Source organism: Hyaena hyaena, unplaced genomic scaffold (genome assembly GCF_003009895.1).
Source record: "Hyaena hyaena isolate Hyena2069 unplaced genomic scaffold, ASM300989v1 scaffold_121, whole genome shotgun sequence".
Taxonomy (NCBI): domain Eukaryota; kingdom Metazoa; phylum Chordata; class Mammalia; order Carnivora; family Hyaenidae; genus Hyaena; species Hyaena hyaena.
Genome location: NW_024080753.1, coordinates 3,570,736 through 3,595,805, shown reverse-complemented (window position 1 = coordinate 3,595,805; position 25,070 = coordinate 3,570,736). Strand labels below are relative to the sequence as shown.

Here is a 25,070-nt window from a genome sequence, read left to right as displayed (position 1 = left end):
CTCCAGCACTGCTACACCTTCCAGGCTCCCTGAGGACCAGAATCCCTCTCTCCCTTGCTTTCCTTGGCAGAGTTCTGCTCGTGTGACCACAGGACAGTCCCCCATTCACAGCCGGCATGGGAGCTGCTACAGGGAGGCCACGAGCCTTCACCCCTCCACCATGCCTGGGGGAACATTATGCCCTACTTGCACACCCCAGGACTTTTCCAGAACATGCTGAGAATCTCACTCGGTTTGGAATGAGATGTACGCATCACTGCTTTTTCCACGTCTCAATCATGCACTCCTTTGTCTGCACTGTGGCCTCCCGGACCTGCTGCAAGAGAGGCCGAGCTGGCAAGAAATTAATAGCTTAGCGCTGGAAGACACGCACGAGGCAAGAGCTGATGGCTAGGAAGCTCTATGTAGACAAGACCTCACACTTTACACTGAAGAGGCTGTAGAAGCCCTTGGGGCACAGAAGCAGTGCTTGGGCCAAAGTGAATTAGAAGGCTTCATGATGGCCAGAGGCTCTGACTCGGGGAGGGGAGGGTGTGGTAAGGTCCCTGCGGTGACCTGAAGGCCCAGTGCGTGCAGCCTCAGGTCTCCCAGAAAGGAGAAGGCAGAGGCCTGGCCCTGAGGTGTTCACAGACCAAACATGAATGGGCCAACCAGACAGACAGAGCACCACAGTCACAATCTGCTCTCATGGGTGCTGAGTGGAGGGACAAGGGCAGAGATCCAAGTCGGCTGGGGACTAGGTAAGAACAGAGACATTTTAACTGACACTAGAAGGCTGTATCAATTGGAGATGTTTGGCTCAAGTGACAGAAAACCCTACCAAGAGAGGCTAAACTGCTAAGGCAGCCACCGTGAATGTTTGATGATGGTGTGAGAAATGGGAAGTTCAGAGGCAGTCTGCTGGCTCACAACGTCATCAGAGACTCAGGTGCTGCCCGCCTCTCTACTCTACTTACTGTTAACAGAATAACGGTGTCACTCCTTGACGGTTGCAGTGTGGCTGCCTCCACTCCAGCCATCATATATGCATAACTAGCACTCAAGCCAAAAACAAGGGGCTACCTTCTTCTTTTTTTAATTTTTTAAAATTTATTTCTGAGAGAGAGAGACAGTGTGAGCAGGGGAGGGTCAGAGAGAGGGGGAGACACAGAATCTGAACAGGCTACAGGCTCAGAGCTAGCTGTCAGCATGGAGCCGGACATGGAGCTCGAACCCATGAACTGTGAGATCATGGCCTGAGCTGAAGTCTGACGCTTAACTGACTGAGCCACCCAGACACCCCTAGGGGGCACCTTCTCAAACCCTGCCCACCTCTTTGCAAGAAGAATCCCTCACAGAAGCCCCCAAAGACCTCTAATATCTCACTGGCCTCATTGGTCTTCAGAACCTTCTGGGCCTTGCCCCGCCCACCCGGCCTCTCCCCCAGGGATTCCTGCAGCCCCCATCGGCCACATCAGGGGTAAGTGAAGGCATGCACATGCTTGGTGCTTCTTGGGCAGGCTGGAGGATCTCAATGTCCCATCCAGCTCACCCTCTGAGAGAGCCCAAGGTGGGGGCAGGGTGTGAGTGTTCATTTATACGCTAATTTGTTCAAAAACTCCTAGCACCTACTTTTCCGGGCGGTTACAGTGAGGAAGGAGAGGGGAGGTGAACACAGGCGAGCCAGAAAGAAAGTGCACACTCGGGGTGCAGCAGGAAGAGGGGGCGAGTGTATGCCAGTATGACTGCTCCTTTCTGCAGATGAAGAAATTGAGGCATGGAGGTCACTGCCTTAGATCACAGAGCCCAGACTGTCTGGCTTTAGCATCCTGGATCTTGGTCAGGGCCTGCCTTGAGTGTCCTGCGCCTCTGTTTACCCCTCACTATGACCTATGGCCACAGCCTCACAGCAGCACGATTACTTGTGTGGGTGCTGGGGGGCACTGGGGGATGGCTTTCTCTGCATAGTGCTTTCCCCTGAGACTGGCAGCCCAAGGGGCTGCCCTGTTTACACAGCTGGACAGCTGGGCCTGTACTCATGATGGCCACGGTGCAAGACCCAACTCCATGACTGCCAAGTAAACACCTGAACGTGTGCACAGAGGATGCATCGTGCCCTCCATCACCTCATCTGCCACTTTCCTCCCTGCATGGCAGTCACCTCCATCAGGCTCCCTGCCAGGGCAGCCAAGGTGGCTGAAGCGAGCAGCAGGGAAGCTCAGGGACACCTGTGGCTGCCCCACACCTCTCCTAAGCTATCCTGGGCCACTCCACAGGGAGGCCACGCTGGCTTCCAGGAGCATCAATATGTTGTCTGATGGGCCTGAGGCTGTGCAAGTAGTTGTCAAGGGGTATTTTCTGAGGATGGCCTAGCATCTGATGGGGCACTGGGGATCAGACCCCTTTCAAAGTCCATTCCAGGACTGTACCCTTTGGGGCGGCGTAGGGCCCATAGTTAGGGATGCAGGCTGGGGGCTCCCTGCTCTGTGACCTCAGTCAAGCAGCTCCCCTTTTTGTACCTTGCTTCTTCATCTGAAATAGAGAGCTAGTAACAGGGGCCCCAGGAGTGCTCGCTCGTCGCTGCTCTCCCCACCATCCCTGTCAGCACAGAGGAAGGGAGGGAGGAGGCCTGACCCGGCAGCAGGTGGGACTGGGGAGCCCCTCACATCCGCTCCACTCCCCCACACCCTGGATGTCCTGCCTCTGAGCTTCTGTGCATGCTGCTTCTCCAAGTGCAGCCACAGCCTGTCCTTGTCCCCTGCAGATCAAGTCCTGTTGGTGCTCTGGGGACACCGAGACCCCGCCCCTCTTTCCCATCAGGTGCATCCCCTCTCCTCGCCGAAACCCTCTACAGCACCACTTCCTCATCTGGCATTATGCAGTTTCTCCAGGACAGATGCCCAGTCTCCCTCTTTCCCACAATCCACAGAGCTCCCAACTGAGGACCAAGTACATAGCAGGTGCTCAATACACATTTAGGGCTGCAGGGGCTGCTCACTGTCCTCCCACGTCAGGGCACACCCATGCTTCTTCCCACGAGCCCTGCCCTGGGGGTCTGACTCCAGCTCTTCACCCGTCCCCACAATCCATCAGCTCAGACAGTACGTGTGCTTGGTCTCACAGGGCTGCGCTGATGTGCAGGGCGTGTGCAGGGAGGCATTGGTGGGGGGTAGTGGGGGCAGCTCCACTGGCCACAGGGCCCCTGAAACAGTAGGGAGGCACCCGGCAGCCTGCGGGGTACTGCACCTGACCAAGAGGCTGATTCTGGGAAGGTGCCCCCCTGCACATCCACAAGGAGGCCAGTGGGTGGGAGGCAGGGGCTTTCCATCCAGAATCTGGACCCCGTCTCGGGGTCCTGCCCCTCCGCCCATCTCCAGTCAAGTGCCTTAAACCAAGAGTCAGGAACTAGGCTTCAGGGGCCAAATTGAGACGTTTAAAGAATGAATTTTAGCTTCTAAAAATTGGAAGAGTTGAGCTGGAAACCCAGGTGTGGAGCTTCTATGTGGTTGTTGTCTGGTCTGATGGATGGAACCACTGTGGGGCCAAGATGGCAGAACAGCACGGACATCTCTTCAGCATCTCTCATCCCCAAAACACAGCCAGACCAACACTAAACCAACCCACACGGCTAGAAAACCGACTTGAGGATGAACACTACAGTCTGCACAACCTGAACCACAGAACGTGGCAGGGGTGTGGCTCGGAGAGNACCAGCCCACACGGCTAGAAAACCGACTTGAGGATGAACACTACAGTCTGCACAACCTGAACCACAGAACGTGGCAGGGGTGTGGCTCGGAGAGGTGACCTGGGGGCGATGGAAGCCGCGGAGGGCAGGGAGCCACTCTTGCTAGCGGAGAGGACGGAGACGGGGGGAGAGGGAAAAGCACCCCCCAGAAGCAGCTGGAGAGAAAGGGGGATGGTGGAAACAGCCGCAGGGACTGAACTACAAAGGGAGAGGGAGAGAGGAGAGGGTTGAAGTCTCTCTTGGCTCTGGATACTGTTGGTCTGGGGTAGGGATGATGGAAGCGGAGTGCAACTGTGCCTTTTACCCTTTTCTGTGGCTGTTGTTGGGTTTCGTGGTCCACTGGGGTGCTGATACCTTCAACTGAACTCCAGAGCTCTCACAAAGGGATTTGTCCACAGGTGATTGCCAAGCCGGTGTTTCTGTGGGGGACACCCGCTGGGACCTCCTGTTCAGCCACCTGACTGACACCACTTCCCTTCTGCATCTGCTGTCATCACACTTTACTCTAAGAACAAAAGGCTCTGCCCACAGCCTATAAGACTGGAGGAGTCTGCGACTGCTCCTTCCTCCGGCTTCCTCAGCATCCAGCTTCCTCCTGGCTCGCTCTGCTCCAGCCACACATCGCCCATGACATCTCGCAAACAGCCACGCTCCCCAACTCCAGCACCCTGGGAATTCCCGTTCCTTCTGCCTGGATGATCTTTTCCTGCCTGTTTGTTTCGCTGGATCCCTCTCATCTTTTGGATCGCACTCTAAATGACAGCTCCCAGGACAAGCTCTCCCTATGTGCCCCCACTTAAACAGTCCTCCCCAGCCCACCCAGGATTCTCTACCACATTACCCCATACCCCCCAACCGAGGAGGAATTTCACAGTCTGAAATTGTCTCAATTGTCCACGTGCTTAGTGTTTGTCTTCCCCAGGAGAGTGTCAGCTCCTCGAGGCCAGGCACTGTGTCTATCTGGTGTATCACTATGTTCCCTGCTCACTCCCTGAAAATCTCTTTTAAAGCAACATTTCAAATGGTAACATAACAGTCAATGTTCAATGTGTCATACTTGACTTTGCCCTTTCCTATTTGTGAATATGTAGTAGTTTCTGAGTAAAAACAATACTGCGATTGACATCACTGTGCATAATCTTCTTTGTCCCTGCCTCTGCAATTTTGCTAAGCAACAGTCTCAGAAGTAGAAACAGTGGTTCCATCAAACAGCTGTTTTTAAGGCTCCTTCACACACACTGTATTCTGGAAAGTCTGAATTAAAGACCTAACATAGGTCCCACCAGCCCTGAATGTGAGGGCTAAGAGACAAGAGGTGAGTCTTTTAACACTGCCCAGGAAACCACTAGGGATTTGATTCAAATTCAGATTCCGATGGAGGAGGTCTGGAGTGGGGCTCAAGATGCTATGACAGCTGGGTGACTCCGTTGGTTAGCATACAATTCTTAATTTCAGCTCAGGTCATGATCTCACGATTGTGAGATCAAGCCCTGCATTGATTTTTTTCTCTCTCCTTCTCCCTCTGCCCCTCCCTCGCTCACATTCAATCTTTCTCTCTCTCTCCAAAAAAAATGCCGTATTTCTTTTTTCTTTTCTTTCCTTTTTTTAGAGACAGAGAGAGATACAGAATCTGAAACAGGCTCCAGGCTCTGAGCTGTCAGCACAGAGCCTGATGTGGGGATCGAACCCACGAACCGTGAGATCATGACCTGAGCTGAAGTCGGATGCTTAACGGACTGAGCCACCCAGGTGCCCCAACTTGCCGTATTTCTAACAAATTCGGAGGAGAAGCCCTCCGGAATTCTCATCCTCATGACCTCCTACATGCTGTTTCCTATCAGTGTCTAGGTCCCCTACCGATATAGCCTCTGGGCACCGGTGCCCTTGCACGTCCCTGAGCCCCCAAAGCAGCAGTCCCAGCAGGAAGGCCTATGCTTGTTTCCAACTCTTCTTGTCTCCATGTGGTTCTTAATTCCAGGCTCCATGACACCTGGGGTTATGTGTGGCTCTTAGGCATTTTGAGTAGTGTTTTGTACCAGTTTTGGGGTGAACTTATCCCTTCAGATCCCAGGATGCTCCACTGTCCTGGACGGGACAGTAGACATCTATGACTATTTTTTCTGCCTGCCCTCTGTTTCCTCACCTTATGCCAATAGTAATCTTTTTTCCTCTGAAGACTTTGCCCCGTCAGCTTTTCCTAGTTTATATAATTTGGGGATGTTAACTCTCTACAGAATCAAAAGGTGAGCACATAACCTAGATCTGGCCAATCAGTGGATTTCATGCCCTTTGTTTCAGTCACCGGATCGAGGCTGGACATGTGACCTGGCCCAGCAAACCCATGCCAGGGCTTGCAACTCAACTTTTGTGAAGGAGACGCTCGATTCCCTTGGGGAGCTGTCGGGGCTGCTCCCTGCAACAAACTGACTAGACAGTGAGGCCTCATGGAAAGCAGAGGGCAACGGCAAATCCTGATGACATAACGTGGGTCCCTGGGTCCACCCGGACCTGATGCTCATTTGATTTGGATGGGAGTGGACCACAATGGAGCTAGGACCGAAGCCAGCAAAGCAACACACTAGCTTGAGCACTGATGTTTGTGCATGTCAGCGTGTTCAACTTAAACCATAGAGACAAGGATCCCAGAAAGAGAAACCCCAAGAGTGTGCATGCACAAATCACACTCACAGTTCATGCCAGAAGAGTGAGGATCATGGTGGGAGGTGTGGGGGGAGAGGACTTGCAGTCCATGAGAGGAAGGTCTGCTCTAGTCAAATAGGAGGCTTTACCACATTATTGGCAACTTTGTAGACACGCAATTAGCTTTGAAACAAGAATAAGAGATGCCATCAGTCAGCTACAGAGTAGCCTCCTGGGTGCAGGAATCAAAACAGCATTTAAATAGCATGTAGCAGCCTGTTTGGAGTCTTTCAAAAGCCTTGTGCTGTTTCTCTCTCCCCAAGGAGGAAATCCTCAGCTTTGCTGCCCTCTCTTCTGCACGAGCAGGGCCTTCAAATGCATCAATCCATGAAGGATAGGTGGCCAGGTCAAAGGTCTTCTGTGCTGAGGCACAGCAGCCCTGGGGACAAAGGTCCTCCTGCTACCACCCTGTGGTTTGAAGCACCACCAGAGGCAGGTTTCCTCCAGAGCCACAGAGGCTGAAGCCTCACTTGTGTGGCCCCTTCTCAGATCTGACACATAATTCCGGGTTCTTTTTCTTTTTCTTCTTTTTTTTTTAAAATTTTTTAATGTTTTATTTCTAGGAGAGAGAGAGACAGCGTGAGCAGGGTAGGGTCAGAGAGAGGGGGAGTCACAGACTGAAACAGGCTCCAGGCTCTGAGCTGGCAGTCAGCACAGAGCCCGACGCGGGGCTCGAACCCACGAACCGCGAGATCATGACCTGAGCGAAAGTCGGACGCTCAACCGACTAAGCCACCCGGGCGCCTCCCCGGGTTCTTTTTCTTAAAGAGGGCCACCACCACCAACTATATAAATTCTGCACCCACAAGGCCTGGATTAGCCCCTATCCCCAGCCACACCCCAGGCTGTTTCCCACTCCCTTCTCCACCAAGCCCTCAGGGCCTTGTCACAGACCTGAAATTGCTATTCAAAACCTCTGCTTCCACAACAGGCTCTGCACATCCTTATTTGCAGTTTCCTCCCCATTACTGGTGATTTAGACTGTTGTTATGCAAATGACAACTACTGAGACCCATTTTGTGAAATACTTACAGGACTCTCTTAAAATCTTCATTTTAAAAATAAAACCAGGCAAGATGGCAGAAAAGTAGGGAGCTCCATACATTTCACTCTCCCCAATCTCTCAAATGGAGAAGGCCTGAAGCCACAGGAACCCTTACAGAATCGCAGGAGTTTGGGAGGAAAAGGAGAGACTGTTGAGATAACAACCTTATAGGTGCATGAGTGCAAACTGGGGAAGATAAAAATGGGCCAGGACCTGGAGACATGGAAGGAGGGGAGGGAGCCCCCTTTGCGGGGAACCATGGTGAGTCGAGGCTCACCATGAAAGAGTGGTTGAAACTGCTCAAAGAACTGTCCCTGGAGAAGGAAAAAACCTCAGCTCCGGACAGAGAGGGATCCGGTTTCCAGCTGTGGTGCTGACTTTGAGCTGGGTGACCTGGTCCCAGGCGGCCCCAGGAGAAACTCCTCCTCTGCTTTCCAGCTGGATCCAGAGAGTAAGCGGAGCGGCCTGAAACCACTCTGCCGCTCTCCAGGCTCGATCCCCAGTGGGGAAGCTGCAGGCTTGAAACTGCAGGGAAGGACTTGGCCTGCGGGGTTTATATTTCAGGTGGTATCAATAAAGTGTGCAGACTAAGATCTGGAATTGAGGCCTGGCTTGGGACATAGAACACGGCCCACCTTGGCTACGCCCACAGTACAGGGAGATCAGACCCAAAAGAGTGATTTGCAGCTCTTGGTTTGAGAAGGGACTGGGGCGCCACCATTTTTCTCCCCACAACCACCAGGGTGAGACCTCAGGGAGCAGCCGTCAGGACAAGTGGAGGCTAAGACCCGCCTACACCAAACCACCCCCATTCCCACTAGAGAGCTGCTTTTTTTTTTTTTTTTACCAGAGCCCAGGGTAAGACCAACATGGATACACTGCCGTGATTAATTCTAGACCAATCCTTTCTATTCAGATATATTTTCCCTTGTCTCATTCATATCCCTCCCCTCTGCTGGACTGGGCACTCTGGTCACTGGTTTGCTTAAACAGTCACATTTAATCCATTCTCTAGATGTTATTCTATACCTCCACCAATACCTTTGTATCTCTCTCTCTCTTTCTGGAGTAATCAGACTATACAGTTTCTCTGAGTAATATTAACTTCATTTCCTCGTCCTTGCCTCTTACCCTATTCCCCTTTTTCTCTTTCTGAATTAAGCCTCTTAGTCTCTCTGCCTGGTCAATGTCCAATATCATTTTCTCCTCGCCCTGTCATTTCTCTCTGTGTATATGCTCTTCTATCAGCACTGCATACACCCTGCTCTTTATTTGTAGCTGGGAGTTCTGGTTTTATGCTTTTAGACTGTCCTTTGTCTTTTGGGTTTTTTTTCTTATTTTTCTTTTTGTTATTTGTGTTTCCTCCTTTTTTTCCTGTCTTCTTTTTTCTTTTTCTTTTTCCCTTCAGTTTCCTTGTTTATTGGATTTGTCTATGCATTTGTGTGCCTTTGTTCCCTGTGTGTTTGTTTTCTTTTCTTGCTACCTCAAGAAGCAAGTCAAAGTACATATGGTGGAGAGTCCCAAATACCACTAGAAGTAGGGAAATAAAATAACCAAAGTCTTGAGGAGCCTGAAATTAAGTCCTCCGTTAAGAGCAACCTCGGGCTGCATGTAGCCCCAGTTCCAGGAAAAGCTTCAGCTGAAGTCACCCTCGGACCACCCTCGGATCAGCCAATCAAAAGAAATGTGTAACATTCCTGGGGTCTGAGTCAGGGCTGGGAACTGCAGGTAGTTACTCTGTACAAACTAGCCAATCGCTCAGCTCTTGCCTAAACCCCACGTAGGCCCTTTGAGTTCACCTCATAATTGGTCATTTTCAAAGGATTCTCAAAGGTCATGATTGGGTCCCACCAAAAGTAATGGATGCCTCACAGATACTGAATGGTCAAAACTGTTACCATGGGTGTTGTACAATTATGATTGGTGCTTATGTGATGATGCTATATGCACAACGTGTGCACTGTAACACCTCCATCCCTTACCCCATAAAAACCCTGCTCGCTATTGTTTGGGGCTTCACCTTGCTGCTGCACCGGTTGACGGGTGAGCCCCTGCTCGAGCTTGTAATAAAGACCCTTTTGTACTTGCATCAGTGCCGGCTCCTTGGAAGTCTCTGGGGACTCACAATTCGGGCATAACAGTCTCAACAAGAGAGACCAAGAGACACTATTCAAAGAACACTTCCTGAACAGACAGGCCCTGGACAGTCAAATGCTCTCTTTAATACAGCAGTACTTGCAGGATCAGAGTGCATAACAAGCTTTTAAAACTAACAAGAGACACAAAGCTGGCCAAAATGACAAAATGGAAGAACTCTCCTCTAAAGAAATTCCAGGAAGAAATGACAGCTAAAGAACTGCTCAAAACAGATATAGGCAATGTAACTGAACAAGAATTTAGAACAACAGTCATAAAATTAATCGCTGGGCTTGAAAAAGGCATGGAAGACATCAGAGAAACTATTGCTACAAAGACTGTGGAGCTTAAAAATAGTTGTGATGAATTTAAAAATGCTATAAATGAGATGCATAATAAAATGGAGGCATCCAATGCACGGATTGAAGAGGCAGAGAGGAGAATAGGTGGGTTAGATGACCCAAGTGTAGAAAAAGAGGAAGCCAAGAAAAGAGAGATAAACTGATCCAGGAACATGAAAGGAGAGTTAAAGAGCTGAGTGATACAATAAAAGGGAATAATATCCATATCATAGGAATTCCAGAAGAGGGAGAAAGAGGGAAAGGTGCTGAAGGAGTCCTTGAACAAATGATAGGTGAGAACTTCCCCAATCTGGGGAAGGAAACTGACATTGAAATCCAAGAGACATAGAGAACTCCCTTAACATAACTTGAATCTATCTTCTACACAACATATTATAATGAAACTGGCAAAATATAAGGACAAAGAGAGAATTCTGAAAGCAGCTAGGGATGAAAGGGTCCTAACAACAACGGGAGACCTATCAGAGTGGTGACAGACCTATCTACTGAAACTTGGCAGCCCAGAAAGGCATGGCAGGAGATCTTCAATGTGATGAACAGAAAAAATATGCAGCCAAGAATCCTCTATCCAGCAAGCCTGTCATTCAGAATAGAAGGAGAGATAAAAGTCTTTCCAAATAAACACTGAACAAATTCGTCACCACTAAACCAGCCCTACAAGAAATCCTGAGGGGGACTCTCGGAGGGAAATGTTGCAAGGAACACAAGATACCAGAGACACCACCACAAGCATGAATCCTACAGAGAACACCATGACTCTAAACCCACATTATTCAATAATAACACTGAATGTAAATGGACTAAATGCTCCAATCAAAAGACAGAGGGTGGAAGAAAGGATAAAAAACCAAAATCCATCTATTTGTTGTCTAGAAGAAACTCATTTTAGGCCTGAGGACACCTTCAGATTGAAAGTAAGGGGATGGAGATATATCTATCATGCTACTGGAAGTCAAAAGAAAGCTGCCATAGCTATACTTACATCAGACAAACTGGACTTTAAAGTAAAGGCAGTAACAAGGGTTGAAGACGGACATTATATAATAAATACAGGGTCTACCCATCAGGAAGAACTAACAATTATAAATGTCTATGCACTGAATACAGAAGCACCCAAATACATAAAACAATTAATCACAAACAGAAACAATCTTATAGACAAGAATGTGCTAATAGCAGGGGACTTTAATACTCCACTTACAGCAATGGTTAAATCAACTAGACAGAAAATCACTAAAGACACAATGGACTTGAATGACACATTGGACCAGATGGATTTGACAGATATATTTAGAACTCTACATCCTGAGGCCATGGAATTCACTTTCATCTCAAGTGCGCATGGCACATTTTCCAAGATAGATCACATACTGGGACATAAAGCAGTCCTCCATATATATAAAAGAATTGAGATCATACCATGCACACTTTCAGATCACAGGGCTATCAAACTTGAAATCAGTCACAGGAAAAAGTCTGGAAAACCTCCAAAAACATGGAGGGTAAAGAACAAATAGGCCAATCAGGCAATTAGAGAAGAAACTAAAAAATATATGGAAACAAATGAAAATGAAAATACAAGAATCCAAACTCTATGGGATGCGGCAAAGGCAGTCCTAAGAGGAAAGTACATTGCACTTCAAGCCTATTTCAAGAAATTAGAAAAAGCCAAGTAGAAAATCTAACAGCTCACCTAAAGGAACTAGAAGGAGAGCAACAAAAGCACCCCAAACCCAGAAGGAGAAGAGAAATATTAAAAATCAGGGCAGAAATAAAAAAATCTAGAATCCAAAAAACAGTTGAAGAGATCAATGAAACCAAGAGTTGGTTTTTTGAAAAAATAAACAAAATTGACAAACCTCTAGCCAGGCTTCTCAAAAAGAAAAGAGAGAGCACTCAAATAGACAAAAACGTGAATGAAAATGGACTTATTACAACCAATCTCTCAGAAACACAAGGCATTATCAGGGAATACTATGAAAAATTATATGCCAACAAATTGGACAACTTAGAAGAAATGGACAAATTCCTAAACACACACTCACTACCAAAATTCACACAAGAAGAGATAGAAAATCTGAACAGACCCATAACCAGTGAAGAAATTGAATCAGTTATCAAAAATCTCCCAACAATAAGAGACCAGAAACACATGGCTTCCTTGATGAATTCTACCAGACATTAAAATCAGAGTTAATTCCCATTCTTTTCAAGCTATCCCAAAAATAGAAATTGAAGGAAAACCTCTGGACTCATTCTACGAAGCCAGCATCACTTTGATTCCCAAGCCAGACAGAGACCCAGAAAAAGAACTACAGGCCAATGTCCTTGATGAATACGGATGCAAAAATCCTCAACAAGATACTTGCAAATCAAATGCAACAGCACATAAAAAGAATTATCCACCATGATCAAGTAGGATTCATTCCTGGGTTACAGGGCTGGCTCAACATTCACAAATCAATCAATGTGATACATCACACTAACAAAAGAAAAGAGAAAAACTATATGATCCTGTCGATAGATGCAGAAAAAGCATTTGACAAGATACAGCATCCCTTCTTAATAAAGATCCCCAAGAAAGTCGGGATAGAAGAAACTTACTTACACATCATAAAAGCCATCTATGAGAAGCCCTCAGCTAACATCCTCCTCAATGGGGAAAAACTGAGAGCTTTCCCCCTGAGATCAGGAACATGACAGGGATGTCCACTCTTACCACTGTTGTTTAACATAGTGCTGGAAGGCCTAGCATCAGCCATCAGACAACAAAAGGAAATAAAAGGCATCAGAATTAGCAAAGGGGAAGTCAAAATTTCACTTTTCGCAGACAACATGATATTCTACATAGAAAACCCGACAGACTCCACCAGAAGCCTTCTAGAACTGATCCATGAATTCAGCAAAGTTGCAGGATACAAAAATCAATGTACAGAATCCAGTAGCATTTTTATACACCTATTAGTGAAGTAACAGGAAGAGAAATCAAGAAACTGATCCCATTCACAATTGCACCAGAAAACCATAAATTACCTAAGAATAAACCTAACCAAAGATATAAGATATACGTATGATGAAAACTGTAGAAAACTTATGTAGGAAATTGAAGAAGACACAAAGAAATGGAAAAACATTCCATACTCATGGATAGGAAGAAAATATATAGTTAAAATGTCATTACTACCAAAAGCAATCTACACATTCAATGTAATCCCAATCAAAATTGCACCAGCCTTCTTCCCAAAGCTAGAACAAACTATCCTAAAGTTTGTATGGAACCACCAAAGACCATGGACAGCCAAAGTAATACTGAAGAAGAAAACCAAAATGGGGGCATCACCATCCCAGACTTTAGCCTCTACTACAAAGCTGTCATCATCAAGACAGTATGGTCTTGGCACAAAAACAGACACATTGACCAATGGAATAGAATAGAGAACTCAGAATTGGACCCAAAAGTGTACAGCCAACTAATCTTTGACAAAGCAGGAAAGAGTATCCAATGGAAAAAAGACAGCCTCCTTAAGAGATGGTGTTGGGAGAACTGGACAGCAACATACAGAAGAATGAAACTAGATCACTTTCTCACCCCATACACAAAAATAAACTCAAAATGGATAAAGAACCTGAATGTGAGACAGGAAATCATCAAAACCCTAGAAGAGAAAGGAGGAAACAACCTCCTTGACCTCCACCGCAGCTATTTCTTACTTGACACTTCCCTGAAAGCAAGGAAAACAAGAGCAAAAATGAACTAGTGGGACCTCCTCAAGATTAAAAGCTTCTGCATGGCAAAGGAAACAATCCATAAAACTAATAGGCAACCAATGGGATGGGAAAAGATAGTTGCAAATGACATATCAGATAAAGGGCTAGTGTCCAAAATCTATAAGGAACTCACCAAACTCCACATCCGAAAAACAAACAATCCAGTAAAGAAATGGGCAGAAGATATGAACAGACACTTCTCCAAAGAGGACATCCAGATGGCCAACAGACACAGGAAACGATGCTCAGCGTCCCTCCTCATCAGGGAAATACAAATCAAAACCACACTGAGATACCACCTCACGCCGGTCAGAGTGGCTAAAATAAGCAAATCAGGAGACTCTAGATGCTGGTGAGGATGTAGAGAAACGGGCACCCTCCTACACTGTTGGTGGGAATGTAAACTGGTGCAGCCCCTCTGGAAAACAGTGTGTAGTTTCCTTAAAAAATGAACAATAGAACTCCCCTATGACCCAGCAATAGCACTGCTAGGAATCCAGGGATACAGGAGTGCTGATGCATAGGGGCACATGGACCCCAATGTTCATAGCAGCACTCTCCACAATAGCCAAAACATGGAAAGAGCTTATGTGTCCATCAACGGACGAATGGATCAAGAAGATGTGGTTTATCTATTTTATGGAATACTACATGGCAATGAGAAAGAATGATATCTGGCCATGTGTAGCAACATGGATGGACCTTGAGGGTGTTATGCTGAGCGAAATAAGTCAGGCAGAGAAGGACAAATATCATATGTTTGTACGTATAGGAGGATTAGGAGGAACTTAATGGAGGACCGTGGGGGAGAAGAAGGGGGAAAATAGTGGGGGAGAGGGAGGGAGGCAAACCATGAGAGACTCTTGAATGCTGAGAACAAACTAAGGACTGATGGGATGTGGGGGGGAGGGGGGAGATGGACATGGGGGAGGGCACTTGTGGGGATGAGCATTGGGTGTTATATGGAAACCAACTTGATAATAAACTATTTAAAATAAAATAAATAAAATAAAATAATGTAAAGTAAAATAAAAAAACAAATCCTCCTGCTTCTCCCTGGGCCAGTGCAGGGGGTCCCAGCCTGCAGAAAGGGAGAAGCCCCCCAGCCACCCGCCCAGCGGCTCACAGGAGCAGTCCCCATCCCTTGGCCATCTCAGGGACCTGTCCCAGGTGCCTTCTAACCTGTCAGGGCTAGAAGTGGGCCGATGTCACAGGTGCAGGCTCCACTGCTTGGCCCTGACTCGATTTCCACGTGGACATCCCCTCAGTGCCCTGAAGCCTTCTCAGACTGTCAAGGGCATCCCTGACTGAAGGGACAAATATGCCCTCCCCACCTCGGCGCTCAGGAGCCCCCAGGGCTGACAGCTCTAGCCCAGAGCATGGGGGCTGCCCAGGGGGCTGGTGTTGGAGCCACCTTGGGGCTTCTCACCTTCCTCCCTAGAATGGTCTCCTCAGCACCCTATACCCCCAGTAAAAAAGGGGACCCCCACTTCTCCTGAAGCTACATGACTGATGTTCATGATGTTGCAAAACCGCTTGAAAAGCAATCATTCCAGTAATAATTGTTGTTTTTTATTTTATTTTACTATTATTACCATTATTATGATAACTAACATTCGCTCAGCGAGTCCCACAGACCAGGCCCCACTCCAATCACGGTACATGTACTGACTCATTTAAGCCTCATGACGTCCCAGGAAGCAGGCGGTACCTGGACTCCACTTAACATCTCTGCTCTCTGGGGCTTCTCTGTTCTAACTGCAGAAGGAACACACGCTCACTGGAGCAAACCGAACTGTCCAGAGGTGTGGAAGGGCACATCCACAATGTGCCCTGTGCCACCACTCTCCCCCTTCCATCCCTGTCTACAGCACTCCCCTGGCCCAACCAAGGAGAGTGGTTCAGGGACACAGTCTGCACATATAGGCCAATGTGTGCAAGTGCATTGGGAGGCTCTCTTAGAATCATACCCCCCCATGCTATGGAGGAGGAAAATGCAGCTCAGAGAGGTTGACTGACTCCCCCAAGGTCACAGAGGAGGCAAGTGGAGGAGCTGACACTTAACCTGGCTCCCAAATTTAACGGCAAAGTCTGTGACCTTGCCCACTGTCCAGTATTGCCTCCGAAAGTCTTATGGGCTTTGAACAGAATGGGTGCTAATGACCACAATGATAGAAGATAGCAGTGCACGTTGACTACTGATCACAGTACCGTCTGGGGTATGTTATATACTCATCTAGGCTTCTCCAAAGCCTACTACTTGCACTGCCTCTCTCCCATTTCACAGAGAAGGGATCTGAGGCATCATGAGCAGAAGCCATGGCCCAAGGTCACAGAGCTATGAGCAGGGACAGCGCAGGATTCAGACTCGGTCCCCAACTACAAAGTCAGCCCAGGAAGGATGCTGGGGTGGAAAGGGCAGGGTTTAGCAGGATGGCCAGTCCTCATCTTGAACTGAGGTTTACGGATCAAAGTGCCTCAAACTGACCACCTCAGGGCCTTTGCACAGGGAGTTCCTCCTTGACTGTTACCCTTTGCTTGGTCTAAATAATGCTTGTTACCCCTCTGGCTCCCAGTTTACTTAGCAATGAGTCCCGGGAGCCCCTGGGTAAATTCCAGTGCTTGCCACTGTAGCAATGGTGCCTGGCAGATGTGGGGTAAACGTGTGTTCAGTGAGCAGTGCTCCATGAATAGTGTGTTCCCGTAGGAGGAAGGCTGTGCCAGGCTAAGGGGACGCCGTGCGTGAAGGAACAGGGGGAAGGTACGCTGGTGGCTGGCATCTACTGCAATTATTAAAAATCTCCAAAGAGATCTGTGCCTGGGTGGTACAGTTAAGCATCTGACTCTTGATCTCGGTTCAGGTCACCATCTCACAGTTCGTGAGTTCCAGCCCCGCATTGGGTTCTGCACCAGTGGTGCAAAGCCTGCTTGGGATTCTGTCTCTCCCTCTCTCTCTGACCTTCCCCTGCTTGTGCTCTGTTCTTCAAAATATATAAACTTTAAAAAAATTTTTTTTAAACTTTAAAAATCTCCAGGTAGTTTCCATCTCCCCATGAGCGGAGAGGGCACCTCGAGTGCTGGGAATCAGGACACCCAGCAGAGAAGGGCCTTCCACATCCCACCACCCCCAGGCTGTGGCAGATGAGGCCGCAGACAGCCATGTGGTTCCCTGGGCGGCCGGCTCACTGCTCCAGCAGTAAGGAGCCCAGAGGTTTCCTTCTGCAAATGGTCAACTGTAAAAGGTACCTGTGGCAGAGAACAGTCGATGCAGCCTGGGTCAGGCAGAAGGGAGTGAGCCAGAACCTTAGAACTGTAGAACCTTAGAAAAGTCCAGTCGAAGCTGCCTGCCTGCTTTAAATGCTTCATTGTCTCCTTGCTGAGAATTAGAAACTCTTTTGGACAAGATGACTTTTCAGAAAGGGAGGATGGATTTACAGTAAGAATTACAGATGCAGACAGGCTCTATCAGACCTTGAGCAAGCGCTATATTTCCAAAGGTGCTAATTTAATCCTCTCATATCAGGCCTTGTGGGCATCCAGAGCTTCTCCCCTGGGAACCCACTACTGGGTAGTCATCAAGTGAAGCACCAGGCACAGGTCCTTGTTGGTGAGATTTTGGATGTTCTGTTTCCCTAAGGCATTTTCTCAGCGACCAATATGAGCTCAGCCAAACTATCTCACCTGCCTGAGCCATGAGACTGGTCAGGTGTCAGTGGGTGGTGCTGGGGGGAAGGCGGAGACCAGTGTGTGCTCAGTGGAGACCCCCACCTCCACCAGTGAGAGGAGGACCCAGGGCAGCGCCCAGGGGAGCAAGTAGAGTCAGGGCCCCCAAGGGAGGAAATGTCCCTATTAGGAGAAACAGAAATTGTGGCTTCCCGTCACAAAAACGAAACACTACAGGTATCTCAAGATGGAATGGTTGTGCCTGAAAAACAGAGCTCCCTGTCCCTGGAAGGGATGCATGAGTCAGGGTGGTGGAGAGGGTGCGCAGAGTAGATGAAGGGTCTTGGCCACCAGGACGTGCCAGGATGCCATGATCAGACTGTTCCTCCCTGTTCAACAAAGTGCAGAAAACTCCTCCTTGCTGGCTACTGCCTGTCAATGGAGCACTGGCTGAGGTTCGTAGGGAAAATCATCCTGCATCGCACAGGCTTCCGCTCGCCGGTGCTCATCATTTCACCGGTGACCTGTGCAAAGCCCAGCTCCGTGCCGGATCCTAGGACTGATGCTAATGGAGTTCAGCAGAGAGCCACTCGCTCAAGGCTCGGTGTGTGGAAGGCTCCTGGAGGGGGCAACGGTGGGTGAAGCATCTTGGGCTGGAGGGTCAGGGAGGCAATCAGAGGGGTTTCTGAGAAGAGATCCAAGGGCAACCAGCCCCTGGAGAGAGCCCAACACATGTCTTCACCCATCCAGGGCCCAGGGTGGGATAGGCAGCCCAGCCGCCCCCCCCCCACACCGCCAGGAGTCTGTAGGCCGGGACATTGTTTGCATTTGCTCACACACAGATGTGCTTTACTCACATTGTTGTGTGTGAGGAAGAGGGGCAGACACCTTGGCTCCGTGTCCCCTCCCACTGGCATGGCGGAGCTGCTGACACTTGCTGGCCCCTGGAGACCTGGCCCCTGGACACAGGCAGGCCCCAGGGTGCCTCGGGCCCTCCCAGCCTGCAGGCCCCAGGAGCCCCACCCCGGTGCCACACAGGCCCCCACGACAGTCCCTGTGTGTCAGGCCCTGGGGACCGGACCCAGAGCAGCCTGGCCCAGCTGCCCAGGAGGGGGCTCCTGCTGGCAGAGGAGGGAAGGCTCCTGGAATGGGTGACCCTGTGGGGCATCCTCTGCAGGCAGCCCTTGAGGCACCACCACGGTCTGCGAGGACAGTCTCAGACGTCTCAGCTGTCAGCACGCTGTCAGCGCCTGACACTTGCCCCTGACACTCGCCCCTGCCCAACTCTAGGAAGGTTCTCTCTCCTGTTTCAACAAGACAGTTTCAACCTCCAAAAAGATTTGATGTGGCCTGAAAACCAACCATACGTGGTCAGCCCCACACTTTCCCCCCACAGAGACAGGCAGACCCTCACGGAGCCGGGCCCACCACAGCCTCCCTGTTGGCTTTCCCATCTCGGCCGGGGCCCATCCGCCTTTCCAGGTGCTGAGGCCAAACACCTGGGTCAGTGTGTGTCCCTCCTCATCTCCGTACCCTCATCTCACCCACCACCAGTCCTGGGGGCTCCGTCCTCAGAACTGCCCAGAATGTGCTCCTTCGCCACCCGGCCAAACCACCGCCAGCCGCCCCTCCCCCACCCCCGCCGTCATGGCTGTGGCCCCTGCGCTGCCCTCCCCGCAGTCTGTCCCCCACACACTGCCAGACGGACCCTGCTCAGACCACATCAGGCTACATCCCTCATCCCCACTCCTGCCATGGCCACGCCTGAGGCAAAGCCAGGACCTCCCGGGCCTTAATGATGGGGCCGCCCTTATTTCCTGCCACCACTGTCCCCGCTGGCCACCCACCCGCTCCAGCTGGCTGGCCTCCCCATCTTCTCTCACACACCAAGGCCCTTCTTGTCCTTACTCTTGCCATCCCTCCTCCTAGAATGCTCTTCCCAGTGACCACACAGTTCCCTCATGTCTGTCTTTCAAGTCTTTGCTCAAATTTTCCCTTCTCCACAAGGCATTCCTGACCTCCTCCTCTCACTACACGGATCCCCCAGAGGGGGGGTTCTCAGTCTGCCTGCATATGACACATTCCCCCCAACCACCTGCGAGGCCTCAGGAGCTGGCCAGAATCCTGGTTCTCCCACTTACCAGCTGTGTGACTTTGGGCAAGATACTTAACCTCTCTGTGCTTCTATTTCCTTATCTGTAAAATGTACCTTCTTTCTGGGTTATTACAGAACTTAAATGAGTTAATATGTACCAGCTGTCTGGAATACAGCAGATGTCCAAATCGCTATTTGGACAGAATCATTGCATGCTATGGGCCACAGGTTCTGATCGCTAGGCTCCAGTTCACCTCTGCCCTCACTCTCCATGTGACCTTGGGCAAGTCCCTTCCTCTGGTTGCCAAATATAGAGATTATGCAATAAGTGGTCTGAGCCCCTGGGGTAATTTGAAAACATGCTCACAAAATGTTTAATACTCTCTTGTTCAAAAGGCAGTTCTGAATCCCCTCCTCCACTTTGGGGGCCAGAGGACATAGGCTGGACTTAGTGACTTATTTCCAATAAATAGAATATGGCAGAAGTGATGGCGGCAGTCCCCAGTCATGACAGACGTTGCTGTCCTGCCTTGCTCACCCTGGCAAAGCTGGACGCCATGTGAGGGCCCTTAGGCAGCCTCTGGAGAGGCCAGTGTGAGGACAGAGGCCTCCTGCCAATAACCACATGGGATGAGCCAGCGTGGAGGCGGGTCCTCCAGCCCCAAGCGAGCCTTCACATGATGCAGCCCCGGCTGAACCAGGGCCCATGGAGACGCTCAGCCAAGCCACACCAGACACTGGGGGCGCAGTGAATATTAAGGTTCTAACCTCTTGGTTTAGGTAATTTCCAATGCAGCAAGAGACTGCAGTACAGTCCCTTCCCTTTCAGACGCTCCAAATTCTTGTGAGAGCCACTCCTTTCTCACACCTCTAGCCCCAGCCTGAGTCCCCGGGGCCCCTCCACTCAGTGCCATTTTGTGAAAGCAACTGCATTAGCAGAAAACCTTTAAAGGGCTCCCTGACCAGCCTGCAAAGCCCCAGGAAAGAGATATGCTAAAGACGGCCTCAGGCTCTCATTCCTGAAGCACAGCCCCAAACAAGCACCCCAGGCCCCAGGATGGGGCCCGCAGGGCAGGCTGCACCTCCCGGCAGAGCTGCGTGGGACCCTCTGATGTCCTGACGTACCAAGAAGTGAGGGGAGAACCAAGTCAAAACAGAGTACACAGACCCAAACCCCAGAGCAACCCTCCTGCCTGAAACAGTGAAAGTACATACATTTATTTTTAAACGCACAGTTGAGTTACCTCAAAATTAAGGAAATAGTTGAAGCAAAACCAAATCAACTGATGAACAGATAAAACAAAAAATAAGGTCCATCCACACAATGGAATCTTATTCGGCCATAAAAAGAAGTGCTGACGTGCTACAGTGTGGGTGAACCTTGAAAGTGCTGTGCTGAGTGAACGGAGCAGGACACAAAGGACCACATGTTGCAGGATCTCATTTAAATTGTACACCCACCCAGGCGCCTGGGGGGGGGGGGCAGTCAGTCGGTTAAGGGGCCAACTGTGGCACAGGTCATGATCTCGAGGTCATGGGTTCGAGCCCCAGGGAGGGCTCTGCGCTGACAGCTCAGAGCCTGGGGCCTGCTTCAGATTCTGTGTCTCCTCCTCTCTTCCCCTCCCCTGCTCATGTTCTGTCTCTCCATCTCTCAAAAATGAATGTTAAGAAAATTTTTTTTCATTGCACACTCAGAACAGGCAAATCTACAGCCACAAAAACACATTAGTCATTGCCAGGGTCTGGGGAAAAGCGGGGTGGAGAGTGAATGCTAATGGGAGTGGAGTTTCTTCTGGGGGTAATGAAAACATTCTGGAATTTGGTAGCAGTGGGTATGGCAGCACAACTCTGAAAATACATGGGAAACCATGAAACTGTATACTTTAAAAATTTTTTTTTAATGTTTACTTATTTTTGAGAGAGAGAGAGACAGACAGAGAGAGATAGAGTGTGAGAGGTGGAGGAGCAGAGAGAGGGAGACACAGAATCTGAAGCAGGCTCCAGGCCATGAGCCATCGGCACAGAGCCTGATGTGATCCCACGAGCTGTGAGATCATGACTTGAGCAGAGGTCAAGAGTTGGACACTTGACCAACTGAGCCACCCAGGAGACCCTAAATTGTACACTTAAGTGAATGAATTTTATGGTTTGTGAATCTTATTTTAATAAGGCTGTTAAAGCAATAGGATTGAAACTGTGCCCTCCCCCCTCCCCCCAGAGGGTGCTGGAACGGGAGGGCCCACTCAGCTGAGACCCCAGGGCTATATGTGCAGGGGTGCAAGGCAAGCCAGCAGCGAGACGCCGGCTTTGCTGTCTCTATCTCGGTGCCAATCAGGGAAAAACAACAGACACAGACACTTTGTTTTTTCCCTGTGATTGGCACCGAGAATTCATAATGGCAGAGATGAGACAGGCCGGGAACTGGGCACAGCAGGGCCAGGAATAACACCAGAAGTGGGGCCCTTCTGCCCATGAACCCGGGGACTCAGGACATGAACCTTGAAATGATGGAAGCAAGCCAGGCAGTTAGGGCTGCAGAATACACCCCCGAAGGCCCCTCACCCCCACATACTCCCGCCCCCCCCCAGCTTGTGAAGCTGTTGGGGTCTCTATGTTGAGTCTGTTCCTGTGGCCCCTGGGTCAGGTGACAGAGGCGTCTTGCTGACCATCTTTGAGCAGAGAAAGACGCCAAACCAGGCGGTGCTGGCCCTGCATATGCTCTGCGGGTCCCCTGCCAGCCCTGTGGCTGGTGTGCATGGCCAACCACATTGACGGTCATGCTGTGGGTCACTGCAGTCCACACAACCCACCACCACCTGCCATGCGGCTGGACACAGGGCCTTGCACCCGGAGGAGGCAGGGGGCTCACCCGGCACATCTGCTCCTGGGCAGAGCCAGCCAGGTGATGTCAGAGGGGACGGACACAACCCTCACCACGTGACTGGTGGTAGCCTGGGTCCTACAAGCGCTGGGGCTGGCGGAGAAAGCCACAGCCACGTGATGGCGGGCGTCCCCTGGCCGCACCAAACTGTCGGTCCTGTCGCACACGCTCTACCTGGGTCACGAGCCCTGGGAGCAGACGCAGATGCCGGAGATCTCTGAGATCCCCAGTGTCTCTCTCATGCACGCATTCCTTCACTTCTTCCAGTCAACAAATACCGAGTGCCTACTGTGTGTCAGATGCTAGCGCCAGACAGCCCACCTGCTCTCTGCTCTCGGGGACCCTGCATCCCGGGCAGCAGGGTCCACCGGCAGACAGACACACAAATGGTCCTTCCAGGCGCCGGGCCGTGCTGTGGAGTAAGCAGGGGGGGCCCAGGGCGGCTTCTGAGGGTCGGGCTGAGCCCTAAACGATGACTTTCGGGAGGTGGTGAGCACAGAAAAATCCAATGCAGGAAAGGAAGTTATGCCCGTGGGTGCCAGGGGGAGAGAGCTTGAGGCGGGGGTCTGGGCCTCCTGATGGGGGGCCCGGAAGATCCATGATCCCAGGGGGAGAACAAATGGTCAGCAAACACACGGGGACGTGTCTCGCCTCCCCAGCCACGGAGTCACTGGCGCCCCGACATCATGAGGTGCTGTTTGGGACTCACTAGACGGTGAAATTCCGACGTCTGCTCCTTCCAGGTGTGGGCAGGGCTCTCATCACCACGGGGGGGGGGGGGCTGAGGTTGAAAACCCTCCTGTCTTGTGACCAATCCACTCTCAGAAACATACTCAATGTAAACGTACGTTCCAGGGCACCAGAGGCGGACACGGGGATGTCCCCAGAGACATCGTTCACAAGGGCCCTGAGACGGAAACAATCCGGGCCCAGCAGTGGGAAAGCACATCGACCACAGCAGGGTGTCCTGCGGCGGAGAGTAAATGATAGACAAGGGGCCAAGACGCCAGAACCGCATGGAAGTCTTTTTTACGTCCCTCTTCCCGGAAACACAGCCAGACCAACACTAACCAGCCCGCAAGACTAGAAACCCGACTTGAGGATTAACACTACGATGTGCACAACCTGAACCACAGAACTCGTCAGGGGCGCGGCGCGGAGGTGACCTGGGGGGACAGAAGCTGCTTTTGCAAGCGGAGAGAGGGTGGAGACGGAGGTGGGGGGGTATGGGGAAGCACCCCCAAAGCAGCTGGAGAGAACGGGGGCCGTGGACACAGCCGCAGGGACCAACGACAAAGGGAGAAGGGAGAAAGCAGAGGGAGAAGGTCCATCACGACTCTAGAAACGGGGCCCAGAGGGACACTCGCCGCTACTCACCCGGCGCTGCACTGGCGGGAAGGCGCCCCCAGGGGCGCAGTGGGCGGGGTCCTCGGCTCCCGCTGCCACACGGCCGCCGTCCCTGGGCGCCGGCAGCAGTGCGGTCCCGCGAACGGTCCTGGGGCGACGGGCACCAGCCGCTGCTCGGTAAGACCCTCCCCAGAGGCCTGAGCGGAGCCGAGCCGCAGGCCCTCAGGAGTGAGGGGTCAGCCGCATCTGAGGTAACACTGAGGGACGTGCCGCCCGGCAACCTGACGGCGTGGCCCTGGACACTGTAAGAGCGGGAGGGGACGGGAGCCGGAGACGAAGGACAGGTGTGTGACTGCGGATTCCCGGAGAGCACAGACTTCAGGCCCCGGCCAGGGCAGCCCCGCGACGCCATTTTCTCCCCTCCCCCGCATGCGCAAACACACCTGCAGGCGCCACAACAATGCTCCCCGGTGTGCTAAACAGCGCCATCTAGTGGAAAACGGAGGCGTTACACTAACTGGCAAACTGGGCCAACCCAGCTCTTCCGGAATGCCACAAGTCCCTCCCCTGCTTAGTTTACTGACTCTAACCTGCTTCAGAGTTTCCCTTCTAGGTGAAAACGATGTAGTTTCAGTCATATTTCAGGCTGTTCGCTGGTCCATCTATTCAATTTTCTTTTTTTCTCTTTTATTTTTTCCTTTCTTTTCATTTACTTACATACAGAAAGAAAAAAATTTATTTTCAATTTTTACTAAAAACAGTTTTGTTTTTTCTACTAAATTTTTTTTTACTTTTTTGTAAATTTTTCAAAGTCTATTTTACTTCCATCGTTTCAACTTATCCTATATCATTGTATTCATTTTCCCTAATTTTCAAAAGTTTTCATTCTTTTCCCATTTTTCCTATAATCAAGCAAGTACCTTTCAATAACCAGACCAAAATGCACCTAGGATCTAGCATCATTCATTTGATTTTGTGTGTGTGTGTGTGGTTTTAAATATTTTAATTTTAAAATTGATTCCCTTTTTTCTCTAATCAATCCAACTCCTTTCAATTATCTGACCAAAACACACTAGGATCTAGCATCATTTATTTGATTGTGTGTGTATGTGTCTGTGTTTTTAATTTTTTAATTTTAACTTTTTCTTTTTTTTCTCTAATCAATCAAACTCCTTTCAATAACCAGACCAAAACACATCTAGTGTATAAACTACCAAAACTGAAACAGGAAGAAATAGAAAATTTGAACAGACCCATAACCAGTAAAGAAATCCAATTAGTAATCAAAAATCTCCCAAAAAACAAAAATCCAGGGCCCGGTGGCTTTCTAGGGGAGTCCTACCAAG

The 25,070-nt window shown here is 50.1% G+C and overlaps 1 protein-coding gene and 1 long non-coding RNA gene across 2 annotated transcripts in view; both read right to left on the bottom strand.

Moving 5' to 3' along the window:
* The window catches only part of LOC120235112, a 14,149-nt gene extending 9,324 nt beyond the window's left edge, over positions 1-4,825 (bottom strand). Inside the window, exons 1-2 of the long non-coding RNA XR_005529307.1 lie at positions 4,600-4,825; positions 2,978-2,981 (exon numbers count right to left, since the gene is read on the bottom strand). This is a non-coding gene — a long non-coding RNA (uncharacterized LOC120235112). The remainder of the gene's footprint in view (positions 1-2,977; positions 2,982-4,599) is intronic.
* Positions 1-24,178, bottom strand: part of LOC120235090 (translation initiation factor IF-2-like) — a 41,538-nt gene extending 17,360 nt beyond the window's left edge. The window contains exon 1 of the mRNA XM_039237214.1: positions 23,755-24,178. Within this exon, the coding sequence (XP_039093145.1) occupies positions 23,755-24,136 (382 nt within the window). The 5' untranslated portion in view covers positions 24,137-24,178. The remainder of the gene's footprint in view (positions 1-23,754) is intronic.
* Positions 24,179-25,070: the final 892 nt, after the last annotated feature.